The sequence below is a fragment of the Pholis gunnellus genome (assembly GCF_910591455.1).
Source record: "Pholis gunnellus genome assembly, chromosome: 6".
Classification (NCBI taxonomy): domain Eukaryota; kingdom Metazoa; phylum Chordata; class Actinopteri; order Perciformes; family Pholidae; genus Pholis; species Pholis gunnellus.
In genome coordinates this window covers 19,454,775-19,479,535 of record NC_136532.1, presented here as the reverse complement: position 1 = coordinate 19,479,535, position 24,761 = coordinate 19,454,775, and the positions used below count along the sequence as shown (strand labels likewise).

At 40.2% G+C, this 24,761-nt stretch overlaps 1 protein-coding gene across 1 annotated transcript; it reads right to left on the bottom strand.

Annotated features, from left to right (window-relative positions):
* Positions 1-3,973: 3,973 nt before the first annotated feature.
* Positions 3,974-19,063, bottom strand: chfr (checkpoint with forkhead and ring finger domains, E3 ubiquitin protein ligase). Its single transcript, XM_079161952.1, has 18 exons — positions 19,012-19,063; positions 17,997-18,117; positions 17,130-17,229; positions 16,917-17,026; positions 16,756-16,815; positions 16,457-16,654; positions 13,712-13,795; positions 12,426-12,591; positions 12,118-12,272; positions 11,624-11,786; positions 11,041-11,240; positions 10,666-10,782; positions 10,345-10,428; positions 9,244-9,314; positions 8,955-9,042; positions 8,760-8,867; positions 8,589-8,661; positions 3,974-7,379 (listed from the first exon to the last, which is right to left on the bottom strand). Exons 2-18 carry the CDS (start codon positions 18,100-18,102, stop codon positions 7,337-7,339), a joined length of 1,926 nt encoding a protein of 641 aa, XP_079018078.1. The 5' UTR covers positions 18,103-18,117; positions 19,012-19,063; the 3' UTR covers positions 3,974-7,336.
* Positions 19,064-24,761: the final 5,698 nt, after the last annotated feature.

Sequence of the window (24,761 nt, the reverse complement as noted above, 5' to 3'; positions counted from 1 at the left end):
CTGGGCCGGTGTTTTATATTATTTTATTTAACTTACTTGCTACTCAAGTATTTTTTTCAGTGAAAACGTCTTTACTCTTACTCAAGTAGTTATTTGAATGATTTTGCAAAGTAACAGTACTTCAACTTGAGTACAGTTTTTGGCTACTCTAACCACCTCTGTTTAAACGACACTTTTTTTACACATTTCAACTTGTCTCCTCCTCTGTATTCAACAGTATGTTCTTGTTGTATTGGGGATGCAGAATCTATGTCATACAGGCCTCTTTCACTGCAGACATGTTTATTGTCATAGCATGAAAAGCACAAGTGTAATTTGACATTAAAAATGGCTGCACTCTATGTAGGTCTTAAAACTTACATGGTCCTGATGTCGTGCATGCTGGCTCACTAGCGTGGCTCGCTGAGATACTTTAATGGAATGAAACCATCTTTAGTGTTGTTATTACATCTGTGCTTTTTCTAAAGTCTAAATTTCTGAATCTCATGTCATATCATTCCAGGCTCCTCCTAGTTTGGTAGCTGACTGCAGAGGAGAGCTCGGCAGGATGGTCTTCTCGGATGTTCACCTGGGCGCTAATGCAGACAACAGTACTATCTCTGACTCGTCCATCAGCAATGCCTCCTACCCCCTTTCGCAGCCTGCCCAGAGGCAACGGCGTCTCAACTCCACCAGCAACCTGCGACGCTCCCGCTTCACGGGGCCTTGCTTCGGTCTGCTTTCCGGGACGACGGACCCAACTAAAGCCTCCGGGGTTCCTCATGCCCAGGGTTCCCCCACAGAACCCAGCTGTGGATCTTCTCCCTCCAGCCAGTGTCAGATTGAGAGCGGCCAGGCAGGGAAGAGGCGCGAGTTCCCAGGTGAGAGTGACCACATCAGCGTGCCTGTGTTTGCCATCTCTGAGGAGGAGGACCGGCAGCCTCTTGTCTCAGCTGAGCACCTGGACCAGATCTCTGCGTCTGTCGTGATGAATGGATTGGTCAAGGGGAAATACGAGGGGAAGGAGCCTGTCATTGGAAACACTAGCTTCAGCCCACAGAGCCAGCGGGCCAGGCCAGAGTGGAGGCCATGGGGGAGCCAGGTCTCAGGAGGGGTCGGTCCTCTCTCTTCCAACACACTCGCCACCATGACCGAGTCAAGCACAGTCTATGACAGCAAGCCGTCTCTCAGTCAGTCCACAGTGCTGCTCAGTGTGACCAACCAGATGTGACCAGACGGGCTTTACGTTGTTGAAAAGAGCAGGGACTCTAGTGGGCCAGTTTTGCATTTCTGAACTCACTTTGTGTAACATATAACCTACGTCTTTAATTTCTGAAATCAACTTTTACGAAATGATTACCACATATACTGTAGCCTCCTGCTGGCGAATATAGTCTTCTCACTCTAGTTGTTTTTCTTCTTTTTTTTAAAGTTGTGTTTGGACAAAGATGGAATATTATGCTGCTTACTGTGCCATGGCAATGGGTGCTGTGGTATTATGTGTTTAAAAAAAGAAAAGATGACTGTTTTGCAGACATGAACAAAAAAGTGTTTTCTGTGTGAGTACTCCAGAACCCTCAACTCTTAGGAGCACTTTATAACCAGATTTATTAACCAGTTTGATGCTCTTCAGTGAGTTATAATACGCCACGCATTGCACTTTGCTTTCAACAGCTGCTGTGTGTCAGCGTTCGGCTTTCTCCTTTATGTGGTTCCTCATATGGATATTTTTTTTTAGCGCAAGCTAACAAATGCTTATACTTATTACCCAAAAGTGTACTGCAGAGCATAGATCGTACGTTGATATTAATGTTGCAACAGTGTTTTCATACCGTATGTACTCCTAAGGCTGATACTGGATTATCAAAGGGAAATCAAAATATAGTAATAGTATAGTAAATAAAGTAAAAGCATATAGTGTACTAATATTCACTAGTATGTAGTACAAAGAGAGAACTAGCAATCACAAGAGTATTTAAAATGAGTTATGAATTAATGTTAAGTTTTAATAAAGGCTATGTCATTCACATGTTGTGTCCTTAATCTGATGGAAGATGTTACACAATCAGTCAAAGGAACCTCAAACAAAGTTAGAATCAGCAGTCGGGATCGGGTGCTTAGTTTCTTTGATCCAGCATTTTTAGGACATTCTATATTACTTTTTTATTTCATACTATACTGTGACTTTTTTGTGACACTGACTATTTTAATGTAATGTTTATTGTATACTGCTCTATGACTTATTAATGACATACTATGATTTTTTTAAAGTACTATACATTCTATGACTTTCTTTACATTATGACATATAGTGAGACTATTTATGGCATTCTTTAAATCTATATGACTTATATGCTTTAATTTTACATTTTATGAAATGTATGACATACGATACAGATTCTTTGACTTACTATTCTATGAATATTTTTGACTTTTTTCAACATACTATACACTGGCCTTTTTTTGTCTTTCTTCGGATTTCTTTGTGATTTAAAAAAATATATATTTTCTACTGTGACTTTATGACTTTTTCAACATATACTTTGTTTTTTAAAGCCTTTTCAACATGCTGTTATAAAAGTTATTTTACTTTTTACTTATTTTAACTTACTATTCTTTGGCTTTTTTATGACTTTTTTCATCATACTCTGCTATGACTTTGTGTACTATATTATGCAAAATACCACACTAGCTTTTTTAGACATATGCCTTTTTAATTACTTTTTACTACTTTTTTTGTCATAATATACCAAGGATTTTTTGTCGATATACTAAAACATGACGTTTTGACAACTTATTCCACCTACTACACTTTTGTCTTTTTCTGACTTTTCTCAACATACTATGTAAACATTCTTTTCAAAATACTTTTTTGACATTTTTTTTACATGATAGTTTCTTTCATGTTTTTTTTTTTATGTACTATTGTGGCTTTTTAATGACGTTTTACAATCTTTTTGACATACTTTACTATGGCTTTGTTATGACTTCTTTTAGACATACTATACTACGACTTTTCAAAACATAATATATTATGGCTTTTTATGTTTTTCAACATACTATACCATGACTTAATGACTTATTTTTTTCATATTTTTCTTTGAAATACTATGGCTTTTTTATGACTTTATCCGACATACCAAAGTTTGGCTTTTTTCGACTTTTTTCAACATACTTTACTATGACTTTTCATATATTTGACATACTTTACTAAGACTTTTTTATGACTTTTTTTTTTTTACATATGAATTTTTTTAACATACTATACTATGCCTTTTTAATGACCTTCTATTCGACATAATATACCATGGATTTCGATATACTGTTATATAATTGTTTTCACCATACTAAAACATGACTTTTTATAACTTTTTTTGCCATACCATACTATAACTTCTTAGGATTTTTGTCAACTTACTATTATAAATGATTTTTTTTTTTTTACATATTTTATTATGAATTCTTTCAACATACTGAACTAAGGCTTCTTTAAGACTTTTTTTTTTTTACATAATATACTTTGTCTTTATTATGATGCTTTTTGACATACTATATTAAAATTAACTTTAAATGATTACAACTCAATATTAGCCTCCTGTTGGCTAATGTCTTCTCACTCTAGCGGTTTTCTTTTTTCATAGGTTGTGTTTGGACAAGGATGGACTATTATGCTGCTTTCTGACAAGATGCGCTTTTTAATCCGATTTATAAAACAGCAAACAGTTTGATGCTCTTCAGTGAGTTATAATACTCCAACCTTTGCAAGATGTTGTGCTGATCTTTATGATCTTGATCCAGAGATGCGGCTTGCTGAGTTTGTTGTATGGAGCCGGTAGGACTACAGAAAGCGTAGCTTACTGTTACAAAATAAATTGTCTGAATATTTTGCTGATTTTGACAGCGTGGATGAGGCCTAACCATCTCGTGAGAATTTCAGAAAGACTTTTCCTTGAGCAAGACTTGGTGAGACACAATACAAACCAAACAAACCGCGAAAGATTTAAGAAAAACGTTTTATTTCTCTGTAGGGTCCTTTCCATAATGTTGTCACACTTATAACAATTTGAGCCAGTGAGCGGCAAAAGTTAGCACTTTTAGTGGCCGTACATTAACTGTGCACAATTCCCAGGGAGGATTACATTGCAGTCTGTTTTGCAGGGCTCTCGCTCAATACTAGACCAATTTCAAAAAGGTTGTCCTCGTTAGTCAGTTGGACAAAAAAACATGGGAAAACAGGGTTGAAAAAAAAAAGTTAATTCGTTGTGTGTGAAAACCTACTTGGCAATAGACTGGATTCTGAAAATACTGATGTATCCCTTTAAACTTGATTTAAGGCGAATACAGAAACTTTCCAATATCAGCAGATGGGAATGAAAGCAGCCTTCTAGTGTCATAGAGAGATAGACAGAAGCTAAAGACATACATAGAGAGAGATACACAGAGAAGCTAAAGACATACATAGAGAGAGCTACACAGAGAAGCTAAAGACATACATAGAGAGATAGACACAGAAGCTAAAGACATACATATAGAGAGATACACAGAGAAGTAACAATAAGACACATTTTTAAGTGGGGGTACTGGCAAAAGCAAGTCAGTTTCTACAGATGGATAGATCTGTCTTTCAATCTAATTAGCAAATCCGATCCGTATGCATTTCAAAAATATTTTAGCATTGCTAATACAACAAAGGGTAAAGAGGCATTTATCAAACTCTCATACATATTTCTTAAACACAAGTCCTCACAACATGTTTAAATGTGCCTAGTGCTTCTCTATAGCAATTTAACTAGAACCCAAGTACTCTAGACCAACTGTTCAAATAGTGCATTGCATACTACGTTTACAGGCATCATCAGTAAGGACTTCCATCCCTCACATTAAGAGATGTGTGCCCAGCTTTGAACTGACGTGAATGTGACCGATGCCTGTTCAGTCTCCCATGTTTCTGGGAGTTGTGATGAGGTAGAATGAAACCTGCCTCTTCCACACTGCTGAGCAGCCCGGTCCAGACTTTTGCACAACAAGTGAGTAAATATTAGTATACAACATGCCCTCCCACACCCCACCGCAGGGAGATTGCAAAGCACTCCGTTAAAGCCTCTTTATTACCAATTCCTGATTGGAGCGGCTTGGGACTGTTGTTGGCTTAGGGTGGCTAGATCTCCGGTAGGGAATAATTAAAACCCAGCCACTCTGTCGGGGGATCGACGGGGCTTGTGCTGAGGGCCTGAGCCGCTAAGGAATGCCAGTGTGGACCCACCATGACAGAGGGGGTAGAAAAATAAAAAATAAGACACACTTCAACCACCTTGCTAACACCACAAATTAACTGCAATTAACTAACTCGCAGAGGCCAGAAAAGTGCCCATTCAAAATCCTATTTTTCCACAGACACTTTGAATGAAAATATGAATAACTACATTCTAAAGAAACACAAATTGTATCCATATTTATTATGGCTGATGTTACAAGTACTATATAATAAAAAATGCACAATTTCTATCAAGGATGTCCTTTCAAAAAAAGTTATATTTTTCTTCCTGATGATAAACATGTAATTTTTGAATGAAACTCTTGATACGATTACACATCATATATAATGAACCGGAGTATCGACATACCATACGCTAGATGAAAACGCTTCGAGACTGAAGACTAAGAATCAGACTAAGACAAGCTATGTGCAGATATCACACATTTAGTATTCTTCTAAACAACTGAGGCCGGCGTTTAACATTTTCTACACACCAATAGTGATCCTACAAAAAAAATCTTCAAGGTTATTACTTCAGCCTCACATTTCAATATCTTGAAACTAATGTCCAAAAAAACAAAATGCTGATTTGTCCATTTTATTTTTTTTTCTCAGTGGACATCAATACTCGCTGTGCATGTTTTCATGATGTGGACTTACTGACACTTGGGTGATGATAGTCATAAATATGAGGCCATCAGATTTAACATGACTGTTGAGTGACATGTTGATTTTCTAACCACCAAAAATAGTTCAATTTAAAACAACAAAACAGCAGCTATGTGTACCTGAGGAACCAGAGACAATCCAACCAAATAGAACCATCTCCCATCTGAATAAACCTCTATCGAAATTCTGTCACGGTAAGCTAGAACATCTATAAATTAAACACAAATGACTACAGAACATAGTGTTGTGTTTGTATTGGCGCAATTCTCTAGACTGTTGGTTCTGCATGTGAAGACTCTACTCTACGGGCCACTAACAGCAACATCCCCTTCGGCATATTCAACCATTACTGGTTGCCTGGAGTGCGACCTATTTTTTTTCTCTCAAAAGTCTACATGGAGTTACTGTGCATTTCATCACAGCTCAGCCTTTACTGAAAGGGTCAGAGAAAGCGTCCCTTCTACAACTTAATCACCTTGGAGATGATTATCCAGAGAAAAGCATACAACAGAGGCCCCAATGCCCTCTGACAGCGTCACAACACATTGATCCGCTTCCCAATCCTCTACAAATATCACATGGGATTATAAATCTACCCTAGTATGTATGCAGGGTTTTGTCGTGGCTTTTTGCCTTGGTCTGGGAACACAGTAATGCACTAGCAAAACAAGTAAAGTCCCTCAGAGGTGAGACTTTTACACTTAATGTAGTCCAAAGGTTGGCTCTTGGAATCTCGATTGTGTCTTGGCCCAAAAGCTGTAGCTCTAGAATCACTATTACTGTAATTCAACATGATGTAGGAAGCCCTGAATTCTTAACTCAACATGTCATAAGACGGTTAAAATATATCACAATTAAAGAAGGTTAATGTACACAAGGTGTTTAAAGCCTCAATTACCAAGGCTGGAGGAGACAAAATACAAAAGAATCTCACCAACATGTGCAAGTGTACATAAATGGCCTTAATCCATATAGATTGCCTCAGTCGCTCTTAATCTGAGAAAACATTTTTGTCACATAGGCTGGAGGACATATCAGGAAGTATTTTTAACACTATTCTAAAATTTGGTTGCTGGTTACCTGATAAGACTAGGCAAATGCATGAGCCACTGACAAATGCATCTCCATATAAATGGTGGCTGGTGTTAAATGCTCTTACAGCTCTTCACTCTAAAAATCAGTTCAAACCTTTAGTAAACACTGAACTTTAAAGTTATTGTGCATAGCATTGTTTCACACGGCCCCCGTGTCGAGTAAGACGCTGGTCACTATTGTAAATGGATAATGATTGTAATTTCTGCATTAACTTATTGCATAACATCTGGAAGGCATTTAGCTACAATGGACAGAACAAAACTTAAGATCGTTTCTACGAGATGCTCGGTTATCTTCATTTGACACTTCAGAAGAGAAACAAACAACTCCGCTCCTTCAGCTCTTGAAACGTGTCTGCTCACATATGTGGTTGAATTTCCTGAAATTAAAAGAAAGAAAAGAAACCACATAAATTAAGAGCTGCATGTAAAAAAAAAAAACAACCAAAGAGATGAGAGGAAGCTTATCATACAGGTCTTCAAACAGCAAACATGCCTAAAGGACCCGGTTTATACAAGGACTCCCTCTTGTGGTAAAGTAAGTGAACAATATGCACAGGGCTGGCACCCAGTGTCTCTGTCATGTCTATTGACATTAGATTTATAACTCAGTAACCTGAAGACACAGCGGTAACATGGCCCAAAAGAACCGCCATGATATCACCAAGTGGGCTTGTAGAACATGCTATAAAAGGTGTGGCTTTTCACAATAAATGTCTGTAAATGCACAGGAGTCTAACAAAAAATAAATAAATAAAACTGCTGCTTAGAATAAATCTTGCAACTGTGTCATTCCTTAAAACAAGTGATATTGTTACGTGTCGTGCTTTCCCCCTCCTGCCCTTTTTGCTCTCTCGCTCTCTCTCTCGCACCTATTCCTAACAGGTCATCAGTTGATTGGATTCCACCTGTGGGGGCCGGTCGTGCTGCAGGCTGGCCAATCGGCAGAGGGAGAGCCACACATAAAGGCAGGAAGCCTCGGAGTTCAGGGGGAACTTCACTTCACGTTGTTTTTCTGTCTATGCTGAGCTGAACTTGTTTGTGTTTGTGGTGAGAGGTTGCGGACAGTAGGTGAGTCTGGGGTACCCTGTACATTGGCACACACGTAGCAGATTTTCTGTGTCTGGATACACTAGGCTTATTGGTTGGTGCCTCATCTGTATTTGGGTTTTGGTCAAGCACATTTAGATCAGCTAGAGACGCCATTTTGTTTGTTTGATTTCAGAGGTTAGTTAGGCCAAGTTTTGTTATATTTGTTTCAATTGTTTGGCACGACCACACCTGTCCCATCCTCTCCCAATCTTGTGTTAAGCCTCATTCATGTGATGACCATGATGATACTTTTGAGTAGTGCATGCGAGAGAATGGTTACTGATTAACAAACAGTAGAGCAGAGAAGCAAGACAAAGTAAGTTAGTGAATACAGGAGAGGAGCAATATATTCTACATTTTCAGAGACATCTTTCCCACTAGGAAACATATCACTGGGGTCAATTATGCAGTTTCATTGTTGTCAGTTGAAAGCACAGTTCTCCCATATAACCACTAGAGGGCAGATAGACCGTCTGGTATTATGTAAAAAGACTTACATTGCATGATGCGCCTTCACCTGCGTACGACAGTTGCGTCCCCAGTAACAGTCGGGACGAGATGTTACAGCAGCTGAGGAAAGAACATCAAATAAATGGATACAACATGAACATTTAAAAAAAACATGTGTATAAGTTGTCAAAGTCTGAAATGATTTTGGTCTGTCTGACCTGGCAGTTCAGACGATGGGATGTTCTGTCTGTACTTGTAGGCCAACTCCTTGAATGCTCGCAGACCGCAGCAGTAGCACACGATGGCATTTGGAGCGATTCGCCAATCTGATAAGAGACAGAGTCAAGGATATCACCACTCTTTGTCTTTATACGACAGTGTGGGCGTCCATGGGTTGTGATCTGAAGCCTCACCTGACAGATAGTAGTTTCCCTGCTGGAAAGCCTGCAAAGACTCCTGGAGCAGATCTCTCCATGACTTCCCTCTGGAAGACAGGTAGTTCTGGTGGAAGAATGGAAACGCACAAAGAGCAGCATCTTAACATTGCATGTATAACAGATGGGTGCAGACATGGGTTGTAAGTGGAGTCTACGGTTTGCTGGTAGAAGCTTGAGCTGATAAAGTTGATATTTTTGTAATCTGGAGATCTTATTTATCATGTGATGCATTCTAATATACAAACAAATACAATTAACCTCTTACCTGGAGGATCTCCGACTCATAGTTATTGTTGTTCAGCACACCATCCAGGCATTTATCTGTCAGATTAAGCTCTGAAAAGAAAATTTAAAAGAAATGCTGGATTTGAACTGTCAAACATTTAGCAAACGACAACACTTAAAATAGCAGTACAAATACATCTGAGAAGCTGAGCATCCTTTCAAAAGTTTGGATTAGCCTGCAAAAACAAAAAGCTTGATTTCAGTACAGTCAGATGGCTGAATGCTGATTCATGCATTTAGGTTGTAGAAAGTACTCTTTACAAATGGATGCATCCAAAGAAAAACTGCTTCCCAAAATATTTAGAGCCCAATCGCACCATTGTGGTTCAATAATGATCAAGGATAACTTTTGTGGACTTAAACAAATTTTGAATCAAAGTTGCAACAGTATTTTCCCCTGTCATGCAACACTGAGTTACCACTTCAACTAAATGGAAGTTAGAATCGTTAAATCATTCTTCTTTTGTGGCCAAAACTCTTTCACATGTAGATAATATACTTGTGGGTCTGAATAATACTGTTTTAACATCTGTTTCAAACGCCATTATTAAAGGAAAGTAGAAAAACATCAATGTAAACGGGTGATTCCAATCTTTTGAGCTGCAGTGTAAACAGAGTGTTTACAGAGCTCAAGAGCTCCGTGAGCAGGACTCTTAAGTTGATCTCAGCTTCTAAAGCGTACGTTTCCTCCACACTGGACATAAATCACTGAGTCGGCCTACATCACTGCTGAACTGTGTATGACGCTTTTAAACTAAAACTGTATCTTGTTATTACATTATTATTACTTAAAGTGAAATACCTAAAATATGATGCACATTAAGTGATTACATGCTATACTTTCACATATATACACAGGAAAATGTTTGTGGTCAAACACACCGTGCTTATAATCTGAGGCTGACAATCATCACAATATACAGATATTGCATTTGGACACTATTTGGGAATCAGCTCCTTCAATTAAAACGTATATTGCCATCAGTCAGAAATAATTCCCATACTGGTCAAAGCCTACTAACCAGCAATAAGTCTAACAGTGGAGATCCCCTGGGGCTGTTTTGCAGAAACGGATACATACCACTGAATCGAGCCAGACAGCCTTGACAGCCGATCCTCTGGCAACCCCAGTACATGTGACAGAAGGGTCGCTGGCACAGCACACCTGCCAACACACAACACATGATGCATACAGCACGAGGTGTATAATTGTACGACAACCTATCCATACACGGGAATGCATGGCAAAGTTACACAAATTAAAGTCTATCTGGCTTATATTGTCTATGCATTTTAGTTAGTCCATTTAACTCGAGTTACATGCAGCTTCCTGAATGACAGTATAGTTGTATCAAACATATTACATTAAATCTCTGCAGAGGGACTAACAACAACCACTTACATCGCTGAGCAATAACCTGCTCGCCGTTGGTCTCGGCCAGTCTGTCTGGCATTGGCTGCAGGCAGCAGGTGCAGACGAGATGGCAGCCCTGGGGGGGGCAGCGGTACTCCGGAGAAGCTGCAGACAAGAGAGGAGCAGACAAAGGTTTTCGATGGGGAGCTAAGATGTGAAGATCTGAATGGAAGGCAGGAGGATCTTTAGTTGTGCTAAAGTGGGTTTTCAGATGATTTTACCAATTACAGAACACACTGCAAGTCTTGCTTATAGTTTTTGGTATTAGGATTATAACAGAATACTGTACCCTTCAATTTGCCATTGAGTAAAACATCTAACTTCAGCAACTGATCTTCCCATCTAATATACACCCATAATCACCTGAGGGGATGGCAGAGGAGGTTGAAGGCTGCTCCCCTGTGGCCGTTGCGGACCCTTCCTCCATTGCTGGTTTGGGTGGAGGAGGTATAGGCGGTGGGGCTGGCTGACAAGGGAGCCAGTAGTTGGAACCTGTAGCAAACAGCACCTGACTGACCTCCCTCCTGTAGCCAGGACACTGTCGGCACATCACTATAGGCTGACTGGGGACAAAAAAAACACAAAAGAAAATCATCACATGGAGAAGTTATTTATTATTTGTTGACAACCTATTTTACCATATATTTACCTCTAACAAAACAAAAAGTAACCATTGAAAACAAGAACTTTGACAAAATGACAAGAAATATCACTAGATTATCTGACACTTTAGCTTCTCTCTCTAAAGGGCAAAAATGAGACTATAAATTATCTGACAAAAACTAGACTAAAGGGTCTTTAGCTTTTGTCTAAACTGACAAAATTTGACTAATAATAATAATAATATACATTTTCATCAAATGATTTAGACAGATATAAAACAACATTAAAGTCAAGTGCCAAAACTAACACTGGTTTCCTACAAATACAAACATTCAGACCGTACCTCATGTCTGAGGAGTCACTGTCATTGTCAGAGAGCTCAAAGAGGTAATCTGAACTGCCCTCCTCATCTGAGAAAGAGCGCTCCACTTTTGGCTGCAACATGTCCTGAGTTATCTTGTTACGGCCGTCCATGCTCTTCAGGTCCTCATCACTGCGGCACTTTTCTGTGGGACAGACGGGGGGACACACACAAATACAAAGTCAGCATCTCCTGAGATTTTCTATTCATTTATACCATTTTGGAAATCATACAAGGTAAGCAGGTCTTGCTTACATGCCATTCCTTCTCTCTTGTTTGAATCCCTACCAAGTCAGCTTAGGTGGAAAACAAAAACCTCAACAACAAACAATTTTCAAATGCTTGTTATGTAAGGCTCTTTTTACATCCACTTACAACCTTTTCAGTTGAAAAGGCAATACAGGTGCTGGCATTTTGACTAAAACAACGAGTGATGATTAAAAGGTGCTATTAAAATGCTCTCTATCTGTGCAAACCTGGGTGCTGGATGAGGTAGGCCTCCACCAGGTTGTTGAGGATGTGGTTCTTACGAATCCTCTCCACGGGGCAGCGGCAGGTGGGGCAAAGAGAAGAGCGCTCCATCCAGCCTGAGTAGCACGCAGCACAGAAGACATGCATGCAGGGCTGCAAGCTAAAGCAAAAACAAGAGACTTAGAATTAAACAAACTATTGCCATTTGGTAACATGCTGCATGTATGCAAAGTGCCTTACAAATCCACAAAGTTGGGTTCAAGCCCCCACCCTTGGATCTCTGTGCAGACGGAAGGGTCCTTTTAAATCTTACCTGACACAGTCATGCAGCAGGTCTTGACAAATAACACATGTCAGGCTCTCCTCCATCTTGTCCGTCTTAGTCACTTCCACAGGTGGTTTAGAAGAAAGGCCTCCCTTAGTGGAACAGACCATTTCTGTGCTGGAGGTGTGGGGCAAGTCCAAATCATAATCTTTACCTGTAAACGCAACAACGGTAGATCAGTTCTACATTTAGACTGAAGTGTCTAGTTTGGCTTACAAAACCCTTCCGGGCTGTGCTTGAGGTTGACAAAAAGGTTTTTTTTGGAACAAAAGTAAGTAAAGCTCTGGTAAGACATAAAGGGCCTATTATATTTGTCCCAGTGTGAAGTGGTAGGTCTTGGGCACACGGACTGTGTGGGCATCTCAAGTGCACCTGCTATTTTGGTTCATGTATGTGGAGCAGCGCAAAGTGCCAAAGGGCTGGCATAAAGGAATTTAAGAGTGTGCTGATTCAAAAATACAGTCTCAGCCAGCCACATCACTAGTCTATTTTTTTAGTACGAGTACAAGTTATGAAGCACAGGACTAATGAGCTCACGTGACCTGCTGTTTCACGCAGAATATCAAGTATTCTGAAGCAGCTTACTGTTATTTGCAGGTGATTTAACGAAGGTAAACACAGTGGACGGCCATGCGTAATGGCACTGCGCGCTAGCGTGGCACTCCAATCAGAGGCTGCATATTTAACAGTCCTGCTGCCTTCAGATGGCTGCAGGGGTTTAATGAACTGAAGGAGAAGCTCCTCATACAGAACAACGCAACTGTGTGGTGAAGATACAAGAAGAAAGAGTACAAGATTCAACCTGGTTGAATCTGGTAAGAATCAACCAGATTATTTGATAAAGGCAAACTGATGTTCCTGCTTTAAACATATTAAATTATATTTTATGTTGCAGATTTAATTGTATCTACTGGCTGGGGAGTTGTTTAATTAACATAGTTAATTTGCATTTTAGGCCTTATTTTGTCATTTCTGTGCGTTAGCTCCAGTATTTAGTTAGCTCTTGTTAAATCCCCAATGTTGCAGCTGGATTACGCCACAAACAGATGTGGTTCCGAGATGTCTATAGTTAGTGAAAAGACTACGACCTAAAATACAAACAACTCGCTTGGCGCTGCTTAACTTAGCACCGTACACTCCCCACTAAAATACCACAGACAGGCAAAGGCAAACGGTCAGAGCGCTGCTTGCACTGGTCGCCTCAAAAATAGGGCCTAAAATCTAATTTGAGGAATCAAGGAAAAACAGGTAAATCTCCGAATAAAAGAACTTACTGTCATCAGTTTTCCTCCTCTTGCTTTCTGGCTCCATGTTGTCCACGTCTGTTTCCTGTGCTGGGGCAGCATCTTTAGCCGGGTCTGATTATATGGAGAAAAGGGAGACTTGGGTCAAATAATGTTGTCGATACTTCAAACGGCTTGTTTTGACACGTTTAGACGCTGGAAGAATTTAGTCAAAAAGGTTTCGACAAGGGGTTGCTTCATATACCAGCTCTACTGTGGAGGAGTTGGTTTGAAAGCTTCAGACAAAGGACTCATCTCTGTACTTGTCTTAGTGCTGCGTTCGACACCATTGACCATTACATCCTGTTACAGAGACTAGAACATTTGATTGGCATTAAAGGAACCGCACTAAGCTGGTTTAAGTCCTATTTATCAGATCAATCTCAGTTCCTAAGTGTAAACGATGAAACCTCGAACACCAACGTTAGTCACAGAGTTCCACCAGGTTCTGTGCTTGGATCAATTTTATTCACCGTATATATGCTTGATGTGATTGATCAGGATATTAACTTCCAGATAAAACAAATGTCAAGGACTGCCTTTTTTCACCAATGTAACATTTCAAAAATCAGGCACATCCTGTCTCAAAGCGATGCAGAAAGATTAATTCATGCATTTGTTACCTCTAGACTAGATTACTGCAATTCCATTTTACCAGGCTGCTCTAATAAGTCTGTTAAATCTCTGCAGTTGATCCAGAATGCTGCAGCTTGTGTACTAACAAAAACTAAGATAAGAATCATATTACTCCTGTATTAGCTTCTCTGCATTGGCTCCCTGTAACATTTAGAATATAATTTAAAATCCTTCTCCTCACCTACAAAGCCCTAATTGGTCAGGCACCATCATATCTTAAGGAGCTTATAGTACCTATTACCCCACTAGAGAGCTGCGCTCCCCAAATTCAGGGCTACTTATGGATCCTAGAGTCTTAAAAAGTAGGATGGGAGACAGAGCCTTCAGTTATCATGCTCCTCTTCTGTGGAACCAGCTTCCTGTTTCAGTCCGGGGGGCAGACACACTCGCCACATTTAAGAGTAGGCTTAAGACTTTCCTTTTTGATAGCTCTTATAGTTAGGCCTGGCTCAGGTTTGCCTTGGTCCAGCCCCTAGATAAGCTGCTATAGGCCTAGAATGCCGGGGGTCTTCCTAGGATACACTGAGCTCCTCTCTCTTCTTCTTTATCTCCTACTGTATGAATTAATGTCCCATTAATGCACATTACTAACTTTCCTTCTTCACCGGAGTCTTTGTGCTTTCTCGCCTCACAGGTTTCCATGGATCATGGTTATATCTGGACCCTGGTCTTGCCTCCTGCCGTGGTCCTGCTGACACCCACTGCTACTTCATTATTATTATTAATAATCACATTACTGTTACTATTACTGATACCATTACTGGTTTTATTATAATTATTATTCTATATCCACTGCTGCTGTTATTAATAGCAGTCGTAATTATTCCATCATTATTCTGCTTACTACCCTCATTATATGAATCATTTCTGTCACATGCGTTTAATGTGTTGTAACTCTGTTATGGTCATTCTGTACACATGACATCTATTGCACTTCTGTCCAACCTGGGAGAGGGATCCCTCCTCTGTTGCTCTCCTACAGGTTTCTTCCTTTTTTCCCCTCCCTGTTAAAGCTGTTTTTTGGAGGAAGTTTTGCCTGTACCGATGTGAGGGTCCCAGGAAGGAGGATGTCGCATGTGTACAGATTGTAAAGCCTTCAAATTTGTGATTTTGGGCTATACAAAAAAAAATTTGAAATGAACTAAGGACACTTACTTCATCATCTAGAAAGTACATTGACTACGAGACAAGTCGCAGGTGACTGATTTTAGTTCGATCAAACATCCGTCATTTCGCGGGTAATTTAGCCAGAGCAGCACGTCCCAATGTCACGTAAATTATCAATCAACCTTCTGAGTTTTTAAAGGTTGGGAGAAGTGGATGGAAATATCTCAGTCAGGTTGGGACTTGTGAGGAAAAAAAGCAGATGAGAGCAGACTCACTGAAGATGTGTGAAGAAGTGTAATAATCACCACCTGGCCCAACACAGTATGAGTTTAAGTTTACAGTTCAGTATTGATCAGTTGCAATCAATTGACTAACATCAGCAGGTCTGTTTACATCAATGTCTGTGATCTGGGGGTAAATTTAGAAGAAGAGTCACAGCTCTGCCTCTCTGTCTGCTCCTCTAACATCCTGTGACTCCGCCTCCTATCACACACAAACAATACAGGGCGTGGCTGGATAAATGTAACCAGCAAGCTGAAATTATGTTATTACAGTTATAGTATTATATCAAATACTATGCAATATCATGATGTTATTTTCAGGCAACATCAAGCACACCTACTTTAGACAATTAAAATAAACTACTCCTGGGTACATTTTACATAGCCTGTACTGTTGTTAATAGTGCCTTTAAAGGAATAGTTTGTCATTTTGGGAAATATTCTTGTGCGGTTTCTTTACAGAATACCAATAACACTCCCCTGTCTGTCTGTTAGATATGAAGCTACAGCCTGTAGACAGTTAGCTTAGCTTAGGCTAGCTTGGTTCTGTCCAAAAGGTACAAAAACCAAAGTGCAACAGCAACATGTTGGGGTTTTTGGGGAGTTTGCGCCGGACTATTTCTTGGCTGGAAGAAGTCACTTCCTGGAGTTAATTTCCAGAGGGAAAGCTGATAATCACGCCTCTTCAGTAGTGTGTTAGCAGAAAACCTACCAGAAGCAGGACACGCTGCAGTTGCCGCACAACCAGAAGTGGTAGGGCTCCCGATACAGAAGTGGGAAGTGGAAGTGGAGGGCCGAGGATCCTCCAGAGTTGGATCACGAGAAGCCTTTGCGAGCATTACAGGCTCCACAGAGAGCGACATCTCTGAAGGTGGAACAGAGGCAGGACTGTGGGCTGACCGCTCCGTGTCTGAAGTTCAGATACAGGGTGGGGATTAGTAGCTGAGTGCTGTGGAATAAAAATGGTGACATTCGACAAAAAGAGCTGTGGGGAATTACCTGGCTACTTACCATAACTATATTCTGAATTAGCATGTTCCATTTGGATTGAGTGGTAAACGTAGGCAATGTCTACAGGGTGACAAGAGAAGATGTTATCCGTCTTTCCATCTTATAAATTCATATAAACATTATTGGCTGAAAAAAAAAAAAAAAAAAAAAAGAGAACTCACTTTGTTCTGGCTCACTTTTCCTGTATACAAAGTAGATGACATCGCCGTTCTGTAGCATGTGAGTTTGCTTCTTGACCAGTTTGGACATGTTGATCACTGTACCATTAGTGCTACATCACATACAGACAAACATGCAATTGGACATGTCACTGGACAATGTAAAAGGTTTTGTGCGTTTCCGAAACATGGTTTGTTTGATTTAATTTCTGGTACCTCGTGTCTTCAAGCCACACCAGCCCTGAGCTTTCATCTTGCACAATCTTGCAGTGCTCCCCTGAGACCAGTTTGTTGGCTGGGAAGGACAGATAACATCCTGGCCGCAAAATAATAAAACACAACAGTGAAAACACAGAGTAGACATGATACAGATTACTTTGGCTCTCTATGACAGAATCTACTTCATGAATCTTTCAGCCTTTTAGTGCCTCTTTTTGGAGAGTATAAGGAGCAATATATGCATCGGTTTGAGAAAATGATAACACATGTTTTCGTGTTAATTCTATTTTTTTTCCCCTCTGACTTTTTAAAAACAAAACAAATCTTCAGCCTGTATATTAAAATAAACATGATGAAAATGCAAACTCATTCTATTGAGATTCACCAGAAACGGTGTTCCATGGACATTTATTTAAACCTTTTATTGCCCAGACATATGCAAACCAATTAAGGCTAGTCGCTTTGCATTGCAAAAAAGTAGACCCCCAAAAGCTCTAAACAACAAAGCAGACATAGGGGGGAAATATAGGCCTCACCTTTTCTTAAGCAAAAGAAGAAAAAAAACTACTTAATATTCTGCACACATGTTCTCAATGGACGCCCTTTTGTTATCATCACAAGGGGCTGTCTAAGTTTGGTGCACTAAAGAAGGCTTTGTGTTTTCAAGGGGGAGGTTTTTAAGGGCTCCAGACACTGACAGCGATGTCTATGCTGCAGACAGGACTGTCTTTTGTTAATAGACATCACATCTTGAGCTTTGGTAGCAGGTTAAAGAATTCTCAAAGTTTTAACGCATACGATTGAAGGTGAAGACATGTCTTTATTGTCCATTCCATAATACGTCACATATAGAAATTAACCGACCTTTTTTCCTGCCAACTGTGCATTCCCTGTTGAAAAGCAGGATCGTTTCACTGGAGTCCACTTTGACTAGCTTTCCCCATGGCTGTCCTCTTTGATAACTGTCCATCTTTAAAGGTTTTCTCTACAAGAAATGATGAGAAAACAAGTTTGGAAAGGGTTAACCTTTATGGCACTGTTTTTATAAGAATATTAGGCTCCTGGTAGTATAGAGAATGTGAAATTACCCATCAGTGTGACATGCTGGTAAAATCGAAACCTGACATTTGATGAACTAAGATGAACAAAGTCTTTTTTTTTGCCAGCCAGATGGATTCTGAATTTCAGATTCCAATTAAGGTAAAAAAAAAAACAACGTTTAAAGACACTCAGGATCTCAGCAGACATACCCTTAAATATAAATAAGTAAATTCCCCCATCCATTCTTCATTACGGCATTCATCAAAAATACACAAATACACCAAAATGATTTCAACTTAATGAACAGTTTAGTTTTTAAGTCCCACAAGTTCTCTTAAGACAAGTGTTTAAATCCAGTGCTGTGGATATATAATGTTTTATGCATGTACAATTCACAAGTGAAGTTCATCGATTCATAAAACATGATTAGCAACGTTAGGCTAGATATGCAACATGCCAAATAAACCAGGCTTAATTAAACTGAAAGAGTTCTTCATCAAGCTAACGAGACCTAGCTAGCTAGACGTTTCCAGAGCTCACTAGGTTTAGCTATGAAGCGATATTAGCTGGCTTTGCTGTTTGACAAGCTGGAAAAAAAAACGTTAAGTTACTTCAATCGTCAACTATTAATTTGACAGAATGTTTCACGATCCACATGCTGTGGGATTTCATGAACACACACAACTTCGGTCAATCATAACACTAAGCTAACGCGATTGCTAACATTAGCAGCCACCCAAACAGTGTGTGTATCCAAGAGAACAATCGGGAACACTCAGCAACAACATGAAAAGCCAGTAACGTCTCACTTGTCTTGTGTTTAAAACGGTTACTTTACCGTTAAACGCGTAGTTCGCTGTCCCAGTAGCTCTGTGTGAAACAGCTTCTTCTCCTCATATTCCAGCTACACACAATATGCACTTCCTGCCAAGCTCTGGGTTGACGTTATGCCGTCACCAGCTGATGGAGGAGGGGCCGTTTGGTGTGCTGAGGCATCCTCACAACAAAACACACTGAGTATGTTTGACAAAAGTGACTGCGGTCATTTCACATCTCCGTGGTCAACCCAGCAGACACTTACATTTGAGTGGTTAGGTAAAGTTAGAAAGATATTCGAAGATTTGGACTTCCCGGTTCAATAAATCGTTAGTGACACGTTGCTAAAATACAAATGATACCTCCACGTAACCGTAATGAGCTAGACAACAAGCTACAACCTTTATTTAATTAAAACGGGCTGTCTTACGGAGTCCTCCGAGCTGGAAAATCGGCATTGCTCTCAATAAGCGACCGGATGCGAGACGAGTGCGCAGGGACCGTCTACAAAGTGCAATGCGGAAAATAACTACTACAACAATATTCGATAACTTCACTGTCATGCAATGTTATGTAACCAAAATCACTTCACAAATCAATGGGCTCCTCCTTGTTGTGCTACAACTGTTATTTTGACTGTTTGTTAATTTTTATTGGAAATCATATTTAATAACTTCACTGATAATAAGTGTAGTGTAATCTCCCAAGAATCATCCCAAAGTGAGATCATGAATGAGATCCACCTCTTCCCAAGTTCCTAGACACTCCAATCATCTAACCCTAACCCTAATCCTGTGCTTAAATTAGACAAATTGTCTCATGAATGAGATTTTGAAGGGCTTTAATTTTGGAATCCTACATCAGAATGTCCTGGTTATTTCAGAGTGAGACCTTGGGGTGGTCTGCTATTAGTCTGTTTTAAAATGATCTTTTAACAATGCACCATTTTCTCTAAAATCTCATTTGAAATTAGACAAATTGTCTCATGAATGTGATTGGAAGTGAGCTCATGAATGAGCTAGGACTAGGACCCTTCTATCACCCTAACCCTAACCCTTGCCCTAACGCTTATCCTTTCGGAAAAAGTTGCTAGATTTGTCGCTAGTAGCTTTTGACAAAAAAAGACTCCAAGAGGGTTCGGAAAATCGCCTGATTTAACGAGAAAGTCGCCAAATTAGCAACAGTGGCACCGGCTAAATATGTCCCCAGAGCAACATTGGACGTAACAATAGTTTCTATCACATATAAAACCAAACAAAAATCCATCTTCATAAAAACAAGTTGTACAAATAATAATATATAAACAAGCATATTAAAGCTACTGCAGATGTAAAAACAAAAGCAGTTAACTTACCAAATAAGTTCACTGCTGTTCACTATTTAAAGACAAAGTCCATCCTCCTCACTTTGTTAATAAAGAGTTTAATCTCACGGTTGTTCAGTTGTTAGAGTCAAAATCTAAATGACTAATAATAAGTGGACTTACAAAGTCTGGTATCCTTATGTGATCCTTGTTGTGTGAACTTCGTCTGACATTAAGCGCCACAGCTGTGTAGTCTATCCAAAAGAACACTCAGCACTGCTTGTAATGGTAAATAAAGTTATAGATGGTGTCAATACTTCATGGCGTCTTCTGATTATAAAAGTGACCTTTGTACTAGAACGAATTGTTAAAGTGTCCAGATACTTAGAATATGCTGTATGAAGGCAATTTGTGTGTTATGATTTTGTGATGTATTGCCTGTGACACTGTTGTTTACTTAGTATAAATAACCGAGCAGCCTTGATCCATGTATACTGTATGTGAATCAACTCTGTCTCCTTCTTTGCAAAGAACAAATGTCCTGTTTAATGATTGTTACAACGGCTCGAGTGAATTTTTCCTAACATCAGTACATCCGTGCGTTTTAGTTCCAGTAAGAAGTCCTCGACTCATGGACTTCATTGAAGACAGTCGAGCCTCCCCAGTTGTATTTCTTGAATACGTTTTAATGAGTTTGAGGGCTGAAAATGTCCACTTGACAGAGGCAGCAGATATTGGGATTGTCACCACCCAACATGTCACGCTAGTCCACTGACCAATCACGTATGGCTAGGCCAGCTAGAAGGCTCTGACATGTCAAAGGATACGCCCAACATGTCAAACTACAGATATGATTGGTTTAAGACTATGACAATCAACAATATCGTCCCCATTCACTTAAACTGCAAAGGGATTCACTTGTGAGTCTGCAGGCCTCGGGCCTCTCTTCTTACTTAGAGACACAGAGGTGAAATCTGATTGGATAAAAGCTCTACTTAAAACAAGCTGCACTGGAAGCAGAGCAACTGAGGAAGACAGTAGCTGTGCAATGAGAAAACAAGCTAATGGAAAAACAAATTATAATACATGTAGTGTATTTATGAAAGATTATTAAATTATAAAATAGCTATAACTTTGGGATTATGTCTAGGCCAGCAGAGAAGACCCTGATGGCCCACCACTGCTGAAACCCACCACAGCACCAGGACAGGGGCCAAAAAGGATTGAGGCCAGGACCACAGGTGCCTTTTAAATGCTGGCATTAATTGGGGGGAGGAGCCTAGCCTGAGGGCTGAGTTCACAACCCTACACTTCCTTCTCTGAGGAGCGTTCCCCACTACACTCTGTAACGGTATTAATAAATAAGCAACTGTTTGCTAACAAGTACACCATATCAACCTAAAAAGTGTTGTGTTCACAACCTCTGCCTCCAAGTGGCCAAACAAATCAATTATTGCAAGGTTAAATGTTTATCACAGTGTGATCTGAGTTGTTGCAATAATACAAAACCTCTGTCTATTTCATGTTGGCTGCATTCACCATGTCCATATATATAGTAGATCCCACTGATCTTACAAAGCTTGCTTGTGGGACCACTGACATTTTTCATATGGGATTTTACAGTCCAGTTGCAAGTGGGCTGATCCTTCTTAGTTTAAGATAGACCAACATGTCTCTCTAATAGAAATAGCAAGTGAGTCCTTAATGGAGGACTAATCCCTGCAAACCCCCATCTATTCCCTGGCAGTGCATTATTAATGGGCAGTGTGGAGCCTGGTGAATACAGGGGCCTCTCCCCACTAATGCGTTCATTCCTCATTGTTAGATGTCTGGTGAGGAGAACACAAACACATGCTCAGACTTATACCTACAGATGCACATGCATGCAGACACGTTTGCCTGCACACAAAGGTGTTCCATCCATGCAGAATATATTCTTATGGGAAATTATTATATGTTTAGAAGGCATTCAATGTTGAACTCAGAATCCTCTGCAGATCCTCTGATAAGGTCACAACGGCAAATTGAATGCAGGGTATTGAATCCCACACCCACGCTGTCAATCAGCATTTCCTAATTGGATCAAAGATTACTTGTGGCAGCTGTATAAAACATCAAACGAGTAATTAACTGAAATAATGAGAAAATAAACCTTAATGTTGCCAAGTGGGAATGCCGGCGAGCTGAGGAACGTGATTCCACTGTGCTCTCTGAAATTATCTCTCTCCGGCTCGGGCTAATTGCTGGAGGATGTCCTCTTAACTGAGTGTGAAAAGCTGTGTCTAATTACGGCAACATTAATCAGGCATTAGCATGTTATCACAAGGTTAACTTATCAAGAGGGGCCCAGAAGCAGCTGGAGGTGCCATTTACCCACGCTGCACTGGGCCAACTGAGCCACAAGGGGTAGTGCTTGTTCTTCCCGTGAATCATTACTCAGCCCCCTTGAAGCCCAGAGCTGAAATCAAAGGCAACCATGTTGGATTGCACTGTGTGGGCATTGTGGTTTAGAGATTCCTGTGTGGAATTGTAACGTCCAGAATCAATATCAGCTATTTCCTGCTCATTGTGGCGCTGAAATGAGAGCATTTATCCTCGGGGGGATTCAAAATTTGAGCTCATAATTTGTTAACATCTTACTTTGCACAGACACACCAAATGAGAGATCTTTACGATACAGTGTATGAGGAATTACATGGACTGAAAGAATCTGCTAAATCAATGTCAAGGAATTGTGTGCTTGGTGGAGCAGTTAAGTCCAAATCTAATGAAGACTGACTGGATGGTGGTTGCATCCTAATTTACCCCACTATACAGATAAAACAGCAACCATCACTGATCGTCAGGAAAACTATTTGCCACCGCCGTAACAAGAAGCATATATATTGAATTATATATTGATAATAATGTACATTGTACACTGTGGTTTCGGCCTGTTTTTGTAAAATACCAACCAAAAATGTATGAGCTGGAATAGAACAGAGGTGTATGTGCAATCTTGAATCCTCGCATACCAAATGACCTGCATGTGTGTAGATTAAAGGTCATTTCTGGCAGCAGTTTGGTCCTGTGCCCTGACTTCATTACCAGCAGCTCCAGAGTAGTCTCATCAGGATTCCAGCAGGGCAGAGAAACCGTACCTCCAGCAGCTCTGCCAAAGGCGTTCATTTGTCAGAGAGGCATGGAGATCACAGGCCGACAAATCTCCCACGTCTCCCAGACTGTCAAGCTCTTTGCCTGCATATCAAAGACAAAAGAACTGAGCCGGGGAGCAAGAGAGCAGAGCAGCCATTCTATGTAGAGATGGTCCACCGTTTAAACCCCCCCGAGCTTGCCCTTTGAAAACGCCTATTAGCCTGGATGAGAGAGATTACAAGAAAATAAAATTACATTCATTGTGCTATTTGATTTCATAATAGACCCAGAATTATAATTACACCGCACTCACACTTTTCATTTAAAAACCATTCGCCGACAACAAAGAATCAGAGATGGGAATGAGCAGGTTGTGCAATGAGTGAGTGAGTGCACATTATCAGGCCTGTTTTACTAGAAGTAACAATAATGGGAGAAGAATGGAGACACTAATAAGAATGTAATCAGGTGAGAGAGCGGAATTTAATGATATGGAACTCAGGGCTTTATTTTCATCTGTCAGTCTTTTGGTGCAACACCAGAGCATGTTGGGAAGAAAATGCCTTTTTTTATTATTCCTCCCAGAGGCTGCAATATGGAGGCAGATTGTGTTTTTTTAAAGGCCCACTTCTTACCAACCAACACATGGGTTATATTACCCATCAGAACTCAGCTGCAACCTGTCTGACTGTCAGGGTTGCACCAAAAGCACAACGGTGTATTACAGGGGGAATTTGGGCATATGCTGTCTGGCTTAAACCAACAAGCAGAAGGGAAGAGATAAGAGACATTCTTGGGCGGCGCAGAAACGAGGCATGAGAAGGGCCAGCTTGATAGCAGTACTTGTTGTTCTGATGTGTTAAATAGCTGGCCTTCAACACCCCAATCAATCGCTGAGTGAGCCACTGTGTAGCCAAGGGTTGTGTGTGATAGCCAGATGGCTGAAGTCAATGGAGCTCTGCCTGGTCTCTTGTGTCACAAAGGGATGATCATGAATCTGGCCACACAGACAAAATACATGAAATATTACAGGCTGAATTTATCCTAGGTTGGTAAGCTCCAAAAGACGTTTCAGAAGATATCACTGATTAAGGCTCTGTGCTAATCAGCAGCAGAATAATAACAAGTCATCCTCAAAACATCTAACAACATAGTTGGCCTTGGAAGGCTATCATGCACATTTTTGTTTTGGCTTGCACAACTTGTTTGTCTGATGTGATATGTATTACTATAGATCTCACTGTGTGTAATGATGCCCACCAACCATTGTTGGTCTGCTACTCCTGCCATTTGACACAGGAAAGCGGGAGGCAGCCAACGCGCTAATGTGCGCA